Source organism: Parasteatoda tepidariorum, chromosome 2 (assembly GCF_043381705.1).
Source record: "Parasteatoda tepidariorum isolate YZ-2023 chromosome 2, CAS_Ptep_4.0, whole genome shotgun sequence".
NCBI lineage: Eukaryota > Metazoa > Arthropoda > Arachnida > Araneae > Theridiidae > Parasteatoda > Parasteatoda tepidariorum.
In genome coordinates this window covers 71,644,334-71,664,539 of record NC_092205.1, presented here as the reverse complement: position 1 = coordinate 71,664,539, position 20,206 = coordinate 71,644,334, and the positions used below count along the sequence as shown (strand labels likewise).

The following is a 20,206-nucleotide window of genomic DNA, read 5'->3' as shown; positions in this document are numbered from 1 at the left end:
ATAAAAATATATATATATATATTATTAAGCTATTTTTTAAACTTATTTTTAAGTATAGATGGCAGCAGAGGCTACAATTAGCTAAGCTTTTCAAATGATAGATCTGATGTATCTATTGCGCATGAGCGACCATATCTGGTGCGAATAGTCAACTTTGTAGTCGAATAGCGAGACATGTCGACTTTAATTACCATTTTCCCAATTTTTTTAAAGCATATGAAGTTTTCACATTTCAGATTCAGTTATTTATAAATTATTTGACTAAGACATTGTGAAAAATTTATTTTTAACGAAAATATTCCCCAAAATTGTTTATAGCATTTCTAGAATTCTATTATAACAAAAAATTATTATTTTTTAGCATATTTAGCATTTTCTTTCTTGCTTTAAAATACTTCAAGTGTCTGCTTTGATTTTGACAAAAAACATTTGGTTAGAAAAAACTTAAAACCTTCGCAAAAAGAAAATAAAAACACTTTTGCATTATATTTTAAAGATTGAAGTAAATGAAATCGATAGATGGCATCTTTGTTAAAAAATTAAGAAATAAATTTAAAAGAAAATACATACGCATATGATATTATTTAATAATAATTATTATTAAAAATTTTTTCGTATCTCGTTTTAGATTTTATTTTGGCTTCTTTATTGTTTGGATATCATATTAGTAGTATTACTAGGATAAAAAAAATGCAAGGGAGATTCCTCTTACACTGCTAAAATTTTCATTCTAAAAATTATGGTAAAATAACAGGCAGCAGCTTGTCCATCCAATTAACAGTAAAGTAAATAACATTTTTTACCTTTACGGTTTTTTGTCCATTTACAACTAGCATGGTTTCAAAATCCTAAAAAAAAGAAATTTAACTGAATATTGGAATTAATTTAGCAGTATATAGTCCTGTCATCTATGCATGAATGAGAGCATCGTATTGGAAAAGTCCAGGGTCACAAATTGGAGAGTGCCGAACCCTCTTCATAAGGAAGGGGATCGAAGAAACATTGCAGTGTCAAATTTCTTTTAAAAATAAGCTATTGAGTACTGCCTTTCGGAGATCTCTCAGAGAAAGCATGGTGTTTTTGATTTCTCAATGATTAATACGGAGAACTTAAACTAGAGATTGAAGTTTTGGAAACATTTGCAAAATTCGTTAAAAAATCTCTTCGTTTAAATACAAGTCGTTTCACTCCAAATTTTGAAAATTTCAATAAAAGTGGTGCATATGCTTCTGAAAATGACATCACTCGACTTAAAGAAGTGCTATTACTCAGTAAAAACCTTTCTTATCAAGGAAGCTTTCTATAGCTCTCTGTCCTAAATCTTTACTCAAAATGGACTTAAAATTAAAAAAAATATATTCTTGACATAATATAATTACTATAAATAAACTTATGTTTAAAAATCGATTTTTTTCAAATTTCTAAATCCATTTAATCCTTTAATTAACGTATAACAAATACTGCTGTATTTTAGTTTTTTAATTTAGTCAAGTAATTATTTCTGTAAATCAAAAAATTCGTAAGGGCCACAGCCGTTGTTTGGAGTGTTTAGCTTAATGTTACATTTTGTTTCACTGGGCAAAAACTATGAGATTTATATATTTAAAATTACTAAGGTGTACAGAAAGATGTACTGAGGGAACGATGGAATAAAAAAATAACCTTCGATAATTAATTCAAGAATTATTAAGAGTTACTGGTAAACTTGTAGGCAGAAAATACCATACAAGCCGCTATAATGGCCGAAGCAATGCAATTAAAGAATTGAAATTAAGAGTGCATAATGGTAATTTTCAATTATAAACTTATCGTGTTTTTTTCCAGAAATTCCAATAGGGGGAATGTTAATGCAATTTTAAGAGCTTTTTTGTGAATTTTGTACATTTGCTTTATGATTATTTATTCATTGCTATATAAAAAAAAAAATCTCGCTCTTGAAATTGAAATTTACAGATTCAAAATACAGATTTTACTTGATATTAATCACAACATTTATAAAGAAATTTTCAAACAGTATAAACTTCACAAATGTTAGAAAAACCGATTCCAATTTGATCATTTATTCGAGCTTAAGGTTGTAGTTATCGATTGTTAACCACAATCTTTCAATCATGCATAAATTTAAAATATAAAGTAAGATGTAAAGCGCAAAGTTAAAGTAAATCGTAATATATATATATATATATATACATTGTTTAAGATGTCGATCAATATAAAGTATAATAGGTTTGTTTGTTTAGCTTCTTTTGCAATTTGACATCTTAAAGTTTGCGTTCGGTTGGTTCTGAGGAGAAAAAAATCTCACATTGTCTTTTAAAATGCTTAAGCACTTCCTAAAAATCCCTGATTTATTTGCAATAGGATATTGCTTAGTCCGCGCATCTTCTTCTGATAATTTGAAATGTCACGGATTTTCACTTGCGATTGCCTCCGGTTTGGTATTAGTCTTGTGGAACGAAAAATTTAAAAAAAGCGGAGATGGAGCGAAAACGATTGAGACACGCAGTGAAAGTTCCAATAATTTGAGTTGCCAGTCTTCTAAATTCAATGATGAGTCAACTTATGATGCAGGAATTGAGAATAATTTTGCTACATGTAATAGTGAGACAAGTTTGGACAATGAAGCCAGATACGATCTACCAGAAACTTTTATGCCAATATGCTGTCAGTGGGTGCAAAATAAAGAACATTTCATGCCAGACGCTGAAGAGATTGTCACCGAAAAAGAAGATTTTGACTATGCTGAAGAAAACTTGACACACCATCTCTTTGTCAAAGACGAGACACCAAGCATGAGTGAAACTCCCTCAAATGCTGATATCCCTTTAAACTTACAACTATATAAAGGTGTTGCAGATGGAGGTGAAATAGATGGTCATCTTAAAGAAGTTTCAGTATCGTGCTGTGGAAGTTGTCGGAAAGCTTAAACTTTTGTTTTGATCCTTAGACTTGTACATATTTGTTGCTATTTAAAAGAAGGAAAAAAAAACATAAAATAAGCAGGAAATTTTAAATAATTGCGAAATTTATTGAAGAACTGAAGTGTGTGTAAACTTTAAAACTGATTTGGTTTGACTTGAAGAAAAGATATGTCTGCGATAAATGGAACTGAAAACGAATGATTTGGTTAAAAATCAGCCAAGTGACAGTAAATTGAAAATAAGAGAAAAGTGCACTTAAGGCAGATAAATGTTTAACAAGACAATAGTACTAAAGTGGAAATTCCTTAAAAAATATAGACTAAAATGGTAATACTAAATTTAATTCCAAATCACTGTTAAATAGCACTCCTGACCACAAATATAACTTAATCAACTGCTAAGCTATTGCAACAGTTTAAAATTTCATCAATTTATTTCTTCAAAATTACAAAAAAATATTAAAGAATTTAAATTTAATCTACTATGTAAAAGCGCATAATATATTCACATTTAATTTTTAAGTATGCTTGGATGAAAATACATATAAAATGTATGTAAAAAGTGTAAATGATATTGAAATTGGCATGTAAGGGTACATAAAATTCTATTTATGTAAGTATGAATGTAAGAATGAATGGAAGTATGAATGAGAGAATGAATGTTATAAAATAATAAACAGAATTACAAACCTTAATATCGCTAAATAATTTAAAAAAAAAAAGATTTGAAAATTCAATTTAGGATTGATGAAATTTTAATTTATTTCTATAGTTTTGCTATTATAATCTTGAAAATCAACTAATGTAAATGTATGAGGTAAGGGTTGTACATTAGCCTTGAGTCACTTTTCTCTTAGAGTGTGATTAACATCCTTGTGTCAAAAGAGAAAGGTTCAAGACTCTTCAGATGTTGGTTTTATTGAAAGATTAAAGAATGACATGATGTTGGTGGTAGAGAAAGAAATGTGATTGGAAAAGATGTTGGAACTTTAGAGACTGGTTTAAGACTGTTCAGATGTTGGAATTTTGAAAGTGTTATGATATGGTCAAATATTGTTTTCTTCCTGCTTTTCGTTTTGGTGAAAAAATTTATATTGAGAGCTGGAGTTTTAGTACTTAATGATTTATATCGATGTTTGGCAAATGAATCAAAATTTTTAAAACAATGCTTTTCTGTTTTGATATGCACTTTTACTTTCCTCACATAAAATCTCTGATAACATCTTGTTAATTTTAAACAAAATCACTTTACTTATTTAGGGCGATTTCTATATTGAAAAACTCAAGGGCTAACGTCGCCACTATTTTCAGAGTGAAACTTAATATTACATCTTGTTTTGCTGCGCAAAAGCTATAACTTAGAAACGTGTAGTTAAAAAGGTGTATGAAAAATGCTTAAAAAATGAAGAAATACAACATTTTAAATTTTATACTCTGTTAGTGAATTATTTACTGTTAAATAGGAAGTAAAATATATCATGTGAATTTTTCTGTAATTCATAGAAATGCAATTACAGAGTTGAAATTTATTCTGGTGAAAGGGCATTTTCCATTTACGAACTATTTCCATTTATCATTTCGCAAATTTGTTTCGAAATTCTAATTTAATGTAATTTTTTATGACAAAATTTGTACGTAGTTGATAATCTGTATCGTATATATACCGTGAAGTATTCGGGATTAAATTACGGTTTAAAGTATCAGCACCTTGAGCTTATCATCCGAGGAATATCTTTGTAAAATCCATTTTAACCCAAAAAATATTGTACCCTAATTTTTGCAACAATACTTATTTAATTAGTGTGATTTTACTGTAATTATTACTGAAAAATTACGGTACAGGAATTTTTTTGTATCGTAACATAGAATCCATGCAAGAATTGAAATTTTATTTTAAGATTAAAAATGACCAAACGAGATATGGGGTGTGATCAAGTGGTTAGAATAAAGTGGCCACTCATTGTACATTAAAATGTTATTTATTGCCAATTATTTGTCATTATCCGATTATTTTTCTTTTCGGATCATTCACATTAGATAATCGACAAGTTTTATAATTTAAAGAACAAAAATATACCTCATGCACTAATTTCAGCATTTCTTTTTGAAATTTAAACTTCCCTCAAAAAATCTTATTGTTTTTATCTAAGGAAAACAAAGCTTTATGCAAATGTTTGGATTGATTTTTAGTCTAGCAGAGTAAAATTTCCTAAAAGTTAGTTAATAACGTTAATTAGGGGTTAAAAAAGAATTTAGTTCCTTAGAAGAAAATTAATAAACTTGTCAAGAATAGAAAATTCCAAACATCAATGTTGAAAGCATTGTTTTTTCTTCTTCTTTTAAACTATTTTCAAATAAGACTTAGAAGAAAAATATAAAGCTTATACTCTAATTTCGTTAGAATAAAACTTTTGTTGATTTGGAATTTAAGAAAAGTGACGTTATAGTTTTCTCTCTATTGTAAATCTTTCTCTATTTTATGTGATAAGAATAATTGTCAAACATTGTCGAAAGTTTTTTTTTTATCATAACAACTAACAAAATGGATGCAACAGTTTTTGAGGCGGGAAAAGATTGAAATAGAAACTTAAAACGAATTTTAATTATTTTCTAAATTTTGTATAATTATTATAATATCTATTTCTGTTTTATTTTTTAAAATAATAATTTCTTATCCATTTCGTCTCACTTTTTAGTAAATTTCGATTCTATAAATTTTGTTTTATTTTTTTTTATTTCATTAAAGTTTATTTAAAGAAAGAAAGAAATTGTAAAAAAAATTGCTAAATATGATAAACATAAAGATAAACGAACATTTGTTTTATCAATGTTGCATTTTTTCTTTTTCTCATTTTCATTAAAATGGTTTTCATTGAATTATCCATATATATATTTTAATGTAATTTTAAATTTTATGCAAATTTAACCTTCTTGAAAATTTTTTTCCTTTTATTTAAGTAGAAGGGGTAAGGAAATCAGTGCATGAATAGATTCATGAAAAAGAAATTATTGCTCATTCTTCCTTGTTATGCAATCCTAAATTTTTCATTATCTCTGAAAGGAATGTTAGTTATCGTATTTTCACATTGTAAGAGTACACTGTATATTGTATTTAATTCTCCGTTTATTTCGTAAAAAAAATTTTTACGCGAATTTTTATCACTCATCCTCAATTACTTGGGGTGATTCATAATAGCACTAAAATATAGATTTAAGGAAAGTGTACTGCTAAAAATTAGTTCAAAAAACAAGATCGGCTACAGTAATAACGTGTCTGGATAGAATTTTATTAATTTGAAAATGTTTTATATTGTTCTAAGAGAAAGCCAGGGATATTATTATATGGATCGTAATGCAGTTTACCCAAGAATATTCGCTCCATAGAACATTGCCTGAAAATTTTAAAATTGAGTTCCACGAAAAAAACACCCAAAAATTTACAGAAATATCTGCCACGTTGGAACACTATTATGCCTAATATAAAAAAATAGCGATATGCATGCTCTAAATCAATGGCTTCTAAAATCAATGGTATCGAAAGTCTGTGGTCGGTCACTGGTGTCAAGGGTGCAGGGATCTGGAGAAAACTTCCTTCCACTTTATGGCTCTGTTTAAATTGAAGAGGTCTTGTTTCGGTTTTATAAAATATACACGTATGTGCGGTGCTGCCATGTATCCGTGTCTTTCTGAGTCAAGACGTACTTTCTCTCTTGCGATGCCCTTTTATCAAACGATTGGCGCACACTCCTGATTTAATTCGTAAATGCCAATAGCTGGCGAGATTGTCTTGTCCAAGTGTAATTAGAAACATAAAAAAACATAACCCTAGAAAATATAACAATAACTCTGGAAAATATAAAAAAAACATAACAATCAAAAGAGTAACAAATCGACGCATGAAAAACATGAAAATAAAAATATATACTTAAAGAAACATGTAAAAGTAATGCGTAGAAATCAAATGTAATGTACCGTTCAATCTTCTATTTTTTTAATTTTCCTTCTAAAATTATGGTTAAATAACCAGTCGTAGTCTGCCCATCCAATAAACCGTAAAGTTTACGGCAAAGAATATTTTTCATCTTTATGGTTTTGATATCATATATAACTAGTACGGTTTAAAAAAAAATTATGGATACAAAACTATATGGTTTTTTAACATATGCAACTAGCAATGGTTTCAAAACATGATAGTTTATTAAAGTTTATCTTATTGTTTCACCTATCGTAAGAAAATGGAAGTACTAGACTATTTTGTGCCTATCAGCTTTATGGTACTATGATTGAACGAAAGCCCTCTATGCGTGAATGAGCAGCCTAGGGTCACAAATTGGGAAGTGCAGGTGACTGAAAACTCTTCACGTGTTTAAAGGGAAAGGAGGAAATATTGTGCAATCAACGCTGTGACACGAACCCCCGTTCTGTCGATTATGAAATTGACAGATTAGCCCTTTCGGCTATAATCTTAATGCAGTTGCTAGGTGCTAAGTGGCTTCATTAGGTGGGTGTGACAAAATTCTAGTTTTTTAACCATATGAGATAAAAGAAATTACTAAATGGTTTTTCTCACTTCAATAACATTTTATTTATGGTTATTTGTTTGAATATGGTAAAATAATAAGTAAATAAATAGTTATTTAAAAATTTTATTTTTCGAGGAATATCTAACAGCGTAGAAAACCCAACTTTTACTGAGGAACAAATACAGTGAAGTTTTCAAAAAAAAAACTCACCTTATTTTTGGGGAGAAAAAACAGAAATCATTTTTTTTTATTTTTAAAAATGAATCAAAGAAAAATTTTACCTTTATCTGGGTTTTTTCAACTATGAAAGGTACATCTTGAAATACATGTTTTAAATTTACTTGATTTAAAAATCTAAATAATTTGGTAGGAAATTTTTCTTTTTAAATGTACTCTGTAGAAAAATAATTTAAAAAAAATCAAAGCATATTATAAAATTAGCAAAATATTAATTAAACAGTTTTTTTAAATTAAAAAATATTTCTTTTTGTTGTTGTTTTGCTCAATAGGAATTTTCGATTCTATTTTACAATAAGGAAGAAATTCTATTTCAATTTCTATTTTTGATTAGCATTTAATTACTCTTTTATTCTTCTTTTATCGCTAGTCGTTCTGTTAGTTTATGCGCTGTTAGCGATGTTTAATTTGTTTACGCTTGATCTGAACTTCTGATTGTATGATTGCTAAACTTTCGATTCATTTTTTAATTCTAATTGCTTAACTTCGTAGTCCTGTTATTTTGAACCCAACCTAGAAGACAAGGGATCTCCTGCATCAGGAATTGCAAAAACTGGACATAGAGAACTTTTTGATGGAACTAACCTGCATTTGCGCATGGAGAAAGGAAATCGCGAAAACTGCTAACGGTTAGCCCAACGACGAGACGAATCTAATCCAGGGTTCGCCTACCACTAAGGATATTTTATTTCAGCACTGTAGTCGGTTTAAGCTGGGAGCAGAATTCTTATCAAACAACCTAATATGCTTTTTTATTATTTTGATGGCCTTTTGTTAATTTAATTTTTTTGTTATATCGGCCTATTTATTCCCTTTTTTATATAGGCCAGCGCCAGACTTGCGTATATTGTAACGCAGAAGTAGTGCAAATTTCGTGAAAAAGCTACAGCACTGGTGGTCAGATTAGCTTCCTTCAGAACACATATTTTTGAGCCACGGTATTCAGAAATAGGTGCCTATTTTCTCAAAGCTTGCTAGGCGTGAATTAGAAAACCAAAAGAAATTTGTAACAGAAAACCTAAAATTCTCTACGAAAATTGAAATGAGTGTGAGTGCGCTCTGATTTAAAAAAAATTATCCTTTTTTATTCCCTAACTCTATTTTAATTAGGTTTTTCTTAAAAAGAACTATAGATACAATTTATTTTTTATACACGAAATTACTGTTTCAACTCACCTTTCGATTTTTTTAGAGCTAACTATCAACAGCATTTTTTTACAATTCGAATGTTTATCATGAGTTGAAACAAAGCACTTCTTTTTGATTCTTTCCACTGCTAATAGTTTTCACTTGTTTTTTGTTCACACATGAATTCTTTTCATAATGAGGAAGAAATATCAATAGTTTATAGTTATTATATTGATATTAATCTAAGAAGCTTAACTCACTTCTCTTTTTTATCTATTAAAAAAAACACTTATCACGATTGTTCTTTTCCTTTTAGAATTCATGATGGCTGACGAACCAACCGAGGAAGGAACAGACATTTTTATGCTCAGAGGCGTTCCATTTGCCAGATATTTTAAAAAAGAGATCATAGAAGGTATTATGGATTTCATGTCAGCGGATGACGACATCATCATAGCCACTTATCCTAAGACGGGCACGACGTGGATGCAGTACATCGTCCTGCAAATAATTACGAGATCGGAAAGCTTTCCGTCTTTCAATGACATGCTGGAGAAAGTCGTCCCCTTCCTCGGAATATCTGGTGTTTCAGCAGTTGAAGCAATGACTACAAAACCTCGCGTTTACATGCACCACTTGCCATACAGCGTTGTCAAGAAAAATCCAAAGACTAAAATAATTTATGTTTATCGCAAACCTGATGATACGCTGGTATCTTTTTACCATATGACGAAAAGTTTGAACGAAAAGCTTGATTTTGACGAGCACTTCAACAATTTCGTGAATGGCACCATCTCGTGCGGGCGATATTTCGAACACATTTTGTCCTATTTGGAACACGAGGAAGATGGGAACATTTTGTTTGTTTCGTATGAGGAGTTGCAAATTCACAGGAAGGAAGAAATACTGCGAATCGCTAAGTTTTTGGGTGAAGATCATCACGATGCATTAATTAACGATGAGTCGATTTTGAATAAAATAATTGAAAAAACTAGTTTTGATTACATGAAGAAAAATTTGAAATTTTCTGTCCCCAAAGATCCGAAAGAAGATTTATTTTCCAAGAAAGACGTTCCTAAAAAAGACATGAATTTCTTCAGGAAAGGCATCATTGGGGATGGAAGGAACGCTTTGACAAAAGAACAACTTGATCAACTCAAAACTGTTGCTCAAAAAGTGATGAAAGGAACTGCGATACTGGAAGAATGGTATAACCATTAAATTTAAAGTGAATTGTTAAAAAAAAACAATGTATTTAACATTTTTTTTCACGATTTTTGTGTAATAATGTTGAATTTCACTTAATATTGAAAAAACTAGAAGTGTTTAAACTGTTTAGAAAAATAAGCGACGATATTTATAGGTGTGAGATAAGGACTGGATGTTATGAGGCAGAATTGGGAACTTTGCTACTGGCTAGTAAGCCAGTTGTAGCAATTTTTACAGTGGCTACTCTTAAAAACATGTGTTGAAAATAATAAACGATTTTGTTAAAAAAAAAAAAAAAACTGTTAATATTAATTATGCAAGGGATTTCTATTGAAGAATTTTCATTTTAGAAAAAAAACATCGTAAGGTTAAAATTTAAAATGAAGAACAATTAAAAAAAAAAAAAAAAAAANAAAAAAAAAAAAAAAAAAAAAAAAAAAAAAAAAAAAAAAAAAAAAAAAACTTGAATTATAATTTTTAGAAGTAATATGAAATAATCATAATAAGTCAATATATGATAATGCAATTTTTTTTAAAGAAGGAGTTGTTATCTTAGCTTTAATCTAAATGACAAAGGACAATTAAATCGATTGTCTTACCTTTGGCAGCGTGAATCACAGTTTTAACAATATGTCGCCTCATAAAACAATCTGTTTTGATAATCTGTTTCGTATGAGTTTTGATAATATTTTCTTTACAAAAGCAAAGTAAGGTTATTTGTACAGAATCACAATAAGGTAGAGTGTAATATTTAAGCGCAAATTTCTTTATTTGCTTCTTTCATTATTGTTATTTTCTCAACAAAAAAAATATATTCTTGTAAGAGAAATGTATATGGGCAGTTATAAATAAAATCTATTGGGAGTAAAAACTGAAAGAGTAAATTGAACTTTAAAAATATTTTTTTAATTTGAACTTTCAGTTTGGATTTTTTATTGCAATTTTTATTTTCTATTCGGAGCAAATATAATTTTTTTTCTGGTAGCGTTTAATAATTTAAACTCTTTTAGCGTCCGGAAAAATTAAAAGAAATAACGCTTTTTGGAAATTATTTTAAATTTAGAATGGGTTAAATGAGCAAACACAGTGGTCTAAAAAAACTTACCAAGTAATTCCGAGGGTTGTTGAGCGATAAAATGTAGACGGCGTAGCCTTTGATATATTTAAAATAAACAATAAAACACATTTCGGTACAAAAACTGGAATATTAAACAAGTCTTATAGGGAAAGAGTGAGTTAAATTTGGAAAGGAACTACTGCAGCAGTTTCCAGGCTTGCGAGGCAATGGTGAGCTGGGGCGGAGACCCTTGGCTATAAGAAAATAATTATTCTTAAACTAAAATTAATTGCAAATAATTAGATTTAGATTGATTTAATACCTTGAAATTTAAAACTTCTATTTAATCTTAATATTCTAAATTCTGAATTGATACAAATAGATTAGACGAAACCATTTTAAGCATTCCGTATAAGTTAACTTCGCATAATTTTATTTATTTCTAACTTTTATCAGTTTCATTTCGAAAAAAGAATTAATTTATTATCCAGAGAACTAATTAACCTTTCAAAAATTTCAGTCAAAGATAAAAACACTCAAAATTGAACTAAATTTAACCTAAAATTAGTTACAAATGTTTAGAGCTGATTTAGATTTGAGCTCAAGCTACTATCTAATCGTTATGAATTTCTTATTAAATACTGCTTTGGTGCATTCAGGTTTTCTTTTAGTTGAAAACAATTTACGAACGGGTTTAATTATTTCGATCATCATTATTATAATCTATCAAAACAGTAATTCCAAATTAACCTATATGCAGTGATATGTGATTTAAAAAAAATTGTTCGAAATCGTTTAATATATTTTTCAAAAGTTAATTTCATTTAATCCCAATTTTTATTTGTTGTAATTAGTTTCAATTTAGAACGATGAAAATATAGTGGCCCACATTTATTAAAATATCTGACCATTTAAGTTATCGAAAAATTATATCTAAACACAGATAATGATCAGCTAGGGTATTAATTTAACTATAAAATCATATCGTAATTTTATTTATAATGTTCAAAACGATAAAATAATTGCTGAAAAGCAAGAGCAATTATGGAAAATAATCTTAAAATGATTAGAAAAAAGATAAAGTTATCGTACTGTATGCAAAACAGTATGGCAAAAACCGGAATTTGAACTGACTGTTTTAATGTGTTTATGGTTAGGGTGAACAACAGAGAGAAACCATTTTGTGAAAACTAGCTTTAAACCATTAAATATACGGGAAAAGTCTATTAAAAAATATTTAAAAAAAAGAAAAAAGTAGAAAAAAAACGGGAATTTTTTGCAGCGTGCGGGTGTTCTAACACAAAAAAAATCTGCAATTATCTTTAAACGTTTTTTTTCTGTTTAAAATATGCATGTTTTTTTCCGTAGAATTTTCTGTTACTTTTAACAGTGTAAAATTGTTTTTTAAAACAAATTTATTGTGAAACTAATATACACATAAAAAAAACTTACATTTTATTTTTATTCTTATCTAATCTTTGTAAAATGTTCCTTTTTTATAAACATTTTATTCAAACATTTTTCTTTTCTTTTATACGTTAATTAATTCTGCGGGATAAACTTATTATTGGGAAACTTTTTCTCTCAGTTTAGCCGAATTTAAGTCTCAAAAATTAATTTATAAGCTAACTTACATAATCGCATAAGTTACCACATAGCTTATTTATGCAAAAAGTTGCAAGATGGAATTTTTCATGGGAGATAGCCTTACATTAAGCCTTACAAGTCTATTAAAAATATTAAAAAGAAAAAGAAAAAAAGGAGAAAAAAAACGAGAATTTTTTGCAGCGTGCGGGTACGATTAAAACAGAAAAAATCTGCATTTATCTTTAAACAGTTTTTTTTTCTGTTAAAAATATGCATGTTTTTTTCGATAGAATTTTCTGTTACTTTTTACAGTGTAAGAGTTCTTTTTTTAAACTTATTGTGAAACTAATATACACATAAAAGAAACTTACGTTTGAGTTTTATTCTTTTCTAATCTTTGTAAAATGTTCCTTTCTTAATAAACATTTTACTCTGCCATTTCTCTTTCCTTTTAAATGTTCCTTCAGAATAAACTTACTATTGGAAAACTTTTTGTCTCAGTTATTAGTCAAATTTAAGTCTTAAAAATTAATTTACAAGTTAACTTACATCGTCGCAAAAGTTACTAGATAACTCATTTATGCAAAAAGTTCCAAGATGGAATTTTTATATGAGGGGTAGATTGCACTATTTAATGTTCAGTCATGCCCGCACTACTCCGCATCTAAAATGTATTTATTATTCCACGTGTAGAATTTTTTGTAACACATCTGTTAAAATCTTTGACTAGTTTTTTATTTTTATAACAACTGATGAAATCAAAGGTCAAATTTAAAATTGAGAAAAATAGAAAATGCAGTTTTTTTCCTTCCATATATTTTAAAGTAAAATATAGACGAACATCAACTTAAAAATCAGAAATCTTTGTAAAATTTCTAGAAATTAAACACATTTATTTACTAGCTTTTGACGTTTACAAAATTAATGAAAAATGTGTTCAGTGAAAATTGTTTGAAATCATCAAAAATACACTAAAAGAATTTTAGATTCTTCAGTTGCAAAAAATAATACCAATTCGTAGGGTTCGCACCAGCAATGGAAAATTAGAGATTCAGTAAGACCACCTAGGTATTCTAGTGGTTTTAAAAATTAATATGATAGACGAACTTGAAAAAAATCGAACTTTACAATTATAAAATTCATGTTATGGTGCACATCAAAAAATATTTATTGCTATACTATAAAACTAATTAGACCCTATAATTAATACTATACACCATAAAATTAATCAGGTTCATTAACCCGTAATAATCGAAGATTGGTAGTTATTAAAATCAAGTATGAAAAAACTAAAATAATATTATTAAATAGATTCAACATAGAAGATTAAAATGCTGAGTCCAAATAAATAAATAAATGAAGAAAACGGAGAAAGTATATGAACGGACAAAATATTATACTAAAAATTAATTTTCAAAAAATTACAAAATTTTAAATAAAGTCAATTCCAAAAGAACAAAAAATATTATTTTATTAATAAACAATTTCATTGCCAGAACATGAATACAAAATCCAGCACAACATGCAAATTTGAAACTTAAATAATATTTTTTTAAATAGACACTTTCTATTCCATTCCACGCATAGAGCAATAAAAATAATTACAGCAAATATTTTTTAAGTGCATGGAATTTGAAAAAAAAAATTCTCCTTACTATTTTGTAAATTACAAAATTTTAAAACGACAAATTTGTCACCCTTGCGCATGATTTCCGAGATATTTGTAGAACATTTGGTGACAATTGTTGCCATGTCTCCCTATTGGCCTTAACCCTATAGCAATTCGAAATAATATGTATGGATTATTTCGAGTGTTCTTAACTCTTTCACGCAAATAGGACAGCCGTGTTCCCTTTATGTATACTTTTTCTGACTCTCTAAATACAAGCAAAAATATATTTTGGTATTATTAATTATAAAATGCAGTTTCAACCAAAAAATCTATTAGATTATCGGAATTATATTTGTGCTAAAATATAAAATCCGGAAAAAGTAATTTGAATTTTTTATTTATTAATCATAACCAAAAATTTATCAGTAATTGATTTTGTAAATTAAAAAAAATTTAATGGTGAGCAACTGTTTCTTTTAGATCTAAATAATTGCAAGCAAGTGCAAATTTGAAAAATTATTACATGGAAGTGAGTCATGTTTGAAAGTTTTTACCTTCGACGCAGAAAAAGATGTTTCATGCTGAATTTCATAACCATAAATTATTAAAATGCTAAATATAATATTTTTCACTTACTTGGACCTAAATGAAAAATGTGTTTAAAAACTCTGAGTCAAAAGGTTAACAAGTGTATATACATATACATATATATTAAATCAGATTCGTTGGCTGCCCTTTAAGGGGCACGAACCATATAAGGTGGACCAACATTACTCCCGTCCGTGATTCAAACCCAGAACCTTTCTGATGCAAGGCCAGCTCTTTGACCCCAACACAGTCCGGTTGGATTAACGAGTGTATAAAAGTCAATAAAATTTTTGTTAAGGCATAGCCATTTTACGTTTTACAAACGATTTCTCGCCAGTGTTTTTTTCTTTTTGATGTTGTTTCGAATAAAAAGAAAAGGGAAATATTTTTNATGGCTCAACATCCCAGTGAACACCTTCAGAAACCTAGCTGACTCTCTTCCTGCACGTCTCACAGCGGTCCACTCTGCCAAAGGTGTTTATTCTGGCTTTTAACAGGTGGTCACATTAATGTGACTGGACTGTGTATATTAAATCAGATTCGTTGGCTGCCCTTTAAGGGGCACGAACCGTATAAGGTGGACCAGCATTACTCCCGTCTGTGATTCAAACCCAGAACCTTTCTGATGCAAGGCCAGCTCTTTGACCCCAACACTGTCCAGTTGGGTTAACGAGTGTATAAAAGTCAATATAATTTTTTGTTAAGGGTATAGCCATTTTACGATTTACAAACGATTTCTCGCCAGTGTTTTTTTCCTTTTGATGTTGTTTCGAATAAAAAGAAAAGGGAAATATTTTTTTCAAATTATTTATTTTATTTTTTATTTCTTTATTTTTATACTTTAATGTACTTAAATAATGCATGCTTTTCTCTGAATAAAAGTGCTGCAGTCCTGATAAGGATGTTTAAGTTTCTTCATACCTCTGAAATTATTGTACTTTTCCTTAAATCAGAAATTTAGAATTATGTGGTATTAAAAAAACATCAAATAAGGAAATAACAAAAGAAGATCAAAGGAAAAGAATTCAAATAAAAGCAACAAGTCATTGTTACATTTTTGAGGCATTTGATTTTTGCCCTGAAGAACTATTCTTTTAAGTCTGATTTTTTTTCTGTTAATATTTCGATTCCATTATATAAGAATTTTTTTCTTCCCTTACTGCGATAATCTGTTACATCAAGAGTTTTTACATAGAAATGCAAGAGTAATATTATTATTGCGGAGCAGTATATAATCATTTTAAAAATCGCCGTAACCTTTCCATGCAGATCATTTAACTCCTATTGTGTTTATTTACATGCAAATATACTTTATTCTAATTTTGAAGTTTCTGTTTACGGATAACTACAACTTCTCTATTTGACTTTATCTGTTTTACTCATGTGAAAGGTAGTTATAAATCCTCGAGTGTTTGAGTTCTGATGTGAGCTGATGTTCAGTTATTATTTGATGTGATTAAAGTAGTTTTAAATACGTTATTTCTCTAGCAGAATAATTTAGTAGTTTTGTACCGGCTAATGATTTCAGCAGAAATTATGTGTTTTATCAATAAATTTCAGAGATCATATTATCACATAAATTTTTTATAGGATACGACATATTACAATTTCGAGAATAGAACAAATTTGCTGGATATAATAATAGCACGTATATATTGCATATTATTCATATTTAATATCATCTGTCTGTTCTATAATAGAGTGTTATTTTGTGTGATAGAGTGTTATTTAAAAAGAATGTTTCTGCACAGGGCTCGAAAAACCGCAGGTCCGCTCGTCCTCGCCGGTCAAAAATTCCCTCGGACAACAAAATTTCTCGAATTCGACTTCCGAGCGGACAGTGATTTTCCCGTTTTTTTAATGTTCGTGATACATTTTTAATTTTTGTTATCTTAACAAGAGTCTAGCTCCTCACTTCTAAAATGACTCTCTAATCTAGAAATACAGCAACATACTGCCCATGGTGGAATGGATGTTTTCTCTGTCTGGGAGTACCGCAGCGGTTGAAAGAGGCTTTTCAGCAATGAACTGAAACGATGAACTGAAACAAAAAAACACATTACTTACTGGTCTTAAACAAGAAGCGTTAAACGCAATTATGAACATCTATGTAAATGGAAAACCCCTTTTAGATTTCTGTGCAGAAACCTCTGTAAATCATTGGCTTTATTGTGGAACTGGCAAACGTCATATTTGATTCATTTGAAAAACTCAGTACCCTCGGATAAATTGACATTCCAGATAACTTGACCTTTGTCATTTAAATTATCTTATAAAAGAAATAAATTATTTCATAAAAGAAATACTAGGTTTTACTATTAATAACCTAATATTTCTTTTATTACTTTGTAATGTAATCCTAGTATTTGTAATCCTAGTAACTACTAATTCATTGTGCAATTTATATAAATGTTAGTAATAAATAAGAGAAAATTATATTTTTATTTATTTAGAAGCTACGGGTTAGTTTCAAAGGAGGACGGGTACATNGGTGTCTATTTTGTGCTTCACTTTTATTTTGTATTCTTGGCGTGATAGTCCGTAGTAGAATGCGTCTTGAAAGCTTCTCAGCAGGTTTTGCAATTGCATTCGCTGCTCCGTGCTCAGGGTTTCGGCCATCATTTGAGAGTAGTCGACTAGGTCAGTGCGCTTTGAGTCTTCAATATCAGCGTATGAAGGTACTTCCGTCAACGTGTTCAAGTAGTCGGAGTTGGCAGGCTCAGCGTAACCAATGCACATACCTTTCGGGATGTGACGTGCTTGTGCATGTCCATTAGCCACCCATATTGAAGTTTCGCCATTGATAAAGGAGGCTATAGTGGAGGGGATAGCAGTTCCTTGATTAATGCGTTTCGTTAAACTGCGAGAGGTAACGGGATCGATACCCGGCGCCTCCACCAAATTTGTCACGTTAAAGTGTTTAGATTTAGTGAAGATTACAAGATGAGAATTTGATAATTTATTAACATCAGGAATTTACAAACACCGGCAACCAGTCTGCGCTGCAAAATACATATTGGACTACAAATACATATACAAATACATATACAAATACATATACAAATACATATACAAATACATCTACAAATACATCTACAAATACATCTACAAATACATCTACAAATACATATACAAATACATATACAAATACATATACATATACAAATACATATACATATACAATTTAATTACAATTTTCCCAATTTTTTTAAAGCATATGAAGCTTTCACATTTTAGATTCAGTTATTTGAATAAGACATCGTGAAAAATTTATTTTTAACGAAAATATTCCACAAAATTGTTTATAGAATTCTGCTATGACAAAAAATTATTATTTTTTTAGCATATTTTTTATTCCTATTTTCTTTCTTACTTTAAAATACTTCAGGTGTCTGCTTTGATTTTGACAAAAAACATTTCGTTAGAAAAAACTTAGAACTTTCGTAAAAAGAAAATAAAAACACTTTTGCATTATATTTTTAAGATAGAGGTAAATGAAATCGATAAATGGAATCTTGGTTAAAAAATTAAGAAAATAAATTTAGAAGAAAATACATACGCATATATTATTTTATAATTATTATTATCAATTTTTCGTAACCATAAGTGACTTGAAATTTCAGTTAAGTGCTTCATTTAAAATTTTCTTGGATTTGGATATTGCTTTTTGATTTAGATTTTGTTTTGGTTTCTTTATTGTTTTGATATCATATTAGTCGTATTACTAGGAGAAAAAAATAATAAATGCAAAGGAGATTCCTCTTACATTGCTAAAATTTTCATTCAAAACATTATGGTAAAATAACAAGCAGCAGCTTGTCCATCCGTAAAGTTTGCAGGAAATAACATATGGTTACGGTTTTTTGACCATTTACAATTAGCATGGTTTCAAATCCCTAAAAAAGAAATTTAACTGAATATTGGAGTTAATTTAGCAGTATATGGCCCTGTCATCTATGCATGAATGAGAGTATTGTATTTCAATAGCCCTGGGTCACAAATTGGAGAGTGCGGGACCCTCTTCATAAGGAAGGGAATCGAAGTCGAATTGTAATGTCAACGTTTTTTTAGAATTAAGCTATTGAGTACTGAAATTCGGAGATCTTTTAGAGAAAACATGGTGGACCTGATTTCTCAATAACTAATGCGCATAACTTAAACTAGAGATTGAATTTTTGAAAACATTTTCAAAATTCGTTAAAAAATCTCTTTGTTTAAATACAATGCGTTTCATTTCAAATTTTGAAAATTTCATTAAGAGTGGTGCATATGATTCTAAAAATTAAATCAATTTACTTAAAGAAGTGCTTTTTCGCTTCTACTCAGTAAAAACCTTCCTTATCAAGGAAGTTTTCTATTTCTCACTGTCCTAAATCTTTATTCAAAATGGACTTAGAATTTTTAAAAAAATATCCTTGACATTATATAATAATAAATAAACTTATGTTTAAAAATTGATTTTTTTTAATTTCAAAATTCATTTAATCTTTTAATTAACGTGTAACAAATACTGCTGCATTTTAGTTTTTTTCTCCATTTAGTCAAGTAATTATCTGTGTATATCAAAAATTCGTAAGGGCCATCGCCGTTGTTTGTAGTGTTTAGCTTAATGTTACATTTTGTTATATTGAGCAAAAACTATGAGATTTATAGATTTGAAAATACTAAGGTGTACAGAAAGATGTACTGGGGGAACAATGGAATAAAAAAATTAACATTCGATAATTAATTCAAGAATTATTAAGTGTTAGTGGTAAACTTGTACTCAAAAAATACCATACAAGCCACTCTAAAGCCCGTAGTAATGCAATTTAAGAACCGAAATTTAGCGTGCATAATGGGTATTTTTAATTATAAACTTATCGTGTTTTTTTTTCGAAATTCCAATTGGTGGAAAGTTAATGCAATTTTAAGTGCTTTTTTGCGACTTTAGTACATTTGCTTTATGAGTATTTATTCATGGTTATAAAAAAATTTCTCATTCCAATTCGATCTTTCATTAGAACTTAAGGTTGTAGTTATAGATTGTTAACCACAATCTTTCAATCAAGCATAAATTTAAAACATAAAGTAAGAAGTAAAGCGCGAAGTTAAAGTAAAATAAAGCATGAAGTGGAAAGTAAAGTAAAATGTGAAGTTTCAAACTAAAAGGTAAATTCTAGAGTAACTTGCAAAATAAAAGCTAGGTAAAATAAAGTGAAGCTTAAAGTAAAGCAAAGCGTAATATATATTGTATTGCGTATATTAATTATTGTATATATATATATATATCACAAATGATTTTAAATTTTAGATGAGAGAGTTTTTGTCCTTAGTAATCAAATTATTATTCTCACTGTAACATT

At 28.8% G+C, this 20,206-nt stretch overlaps 1 protein-coding gene across 1 annotated transcript; it reads left to right on the top strand.

Moving 5' to 3' along the window:
- The first annotated feature begins 9,132 nt into the window (after positions 1-9,132).
- On the top strand, positions 9,133-10,029 carry LOC107446366 (sulfotransferase 1B1-like). The gene has a single exon (XM_021146018.3). It carries the CDS (start codon positions 9,133-9,135, stop codon positions 10,027-10,029), a length of 897 nt encoding a protein of 298 aa, XP_021001677.3.
- Positions 10,030-20,206: the final 10,177 nt, after the last annotated feature.

Bases quoted from the DNA above. Each gene is read 5' to 3' on its own strand.
- LOC107446366 (XM_021146018.3), top strand. From the start codon at position 9,133: ATGGCTGACGAACCAACCGAGGAAGGAACAGACATTTTTATGCTCAGA.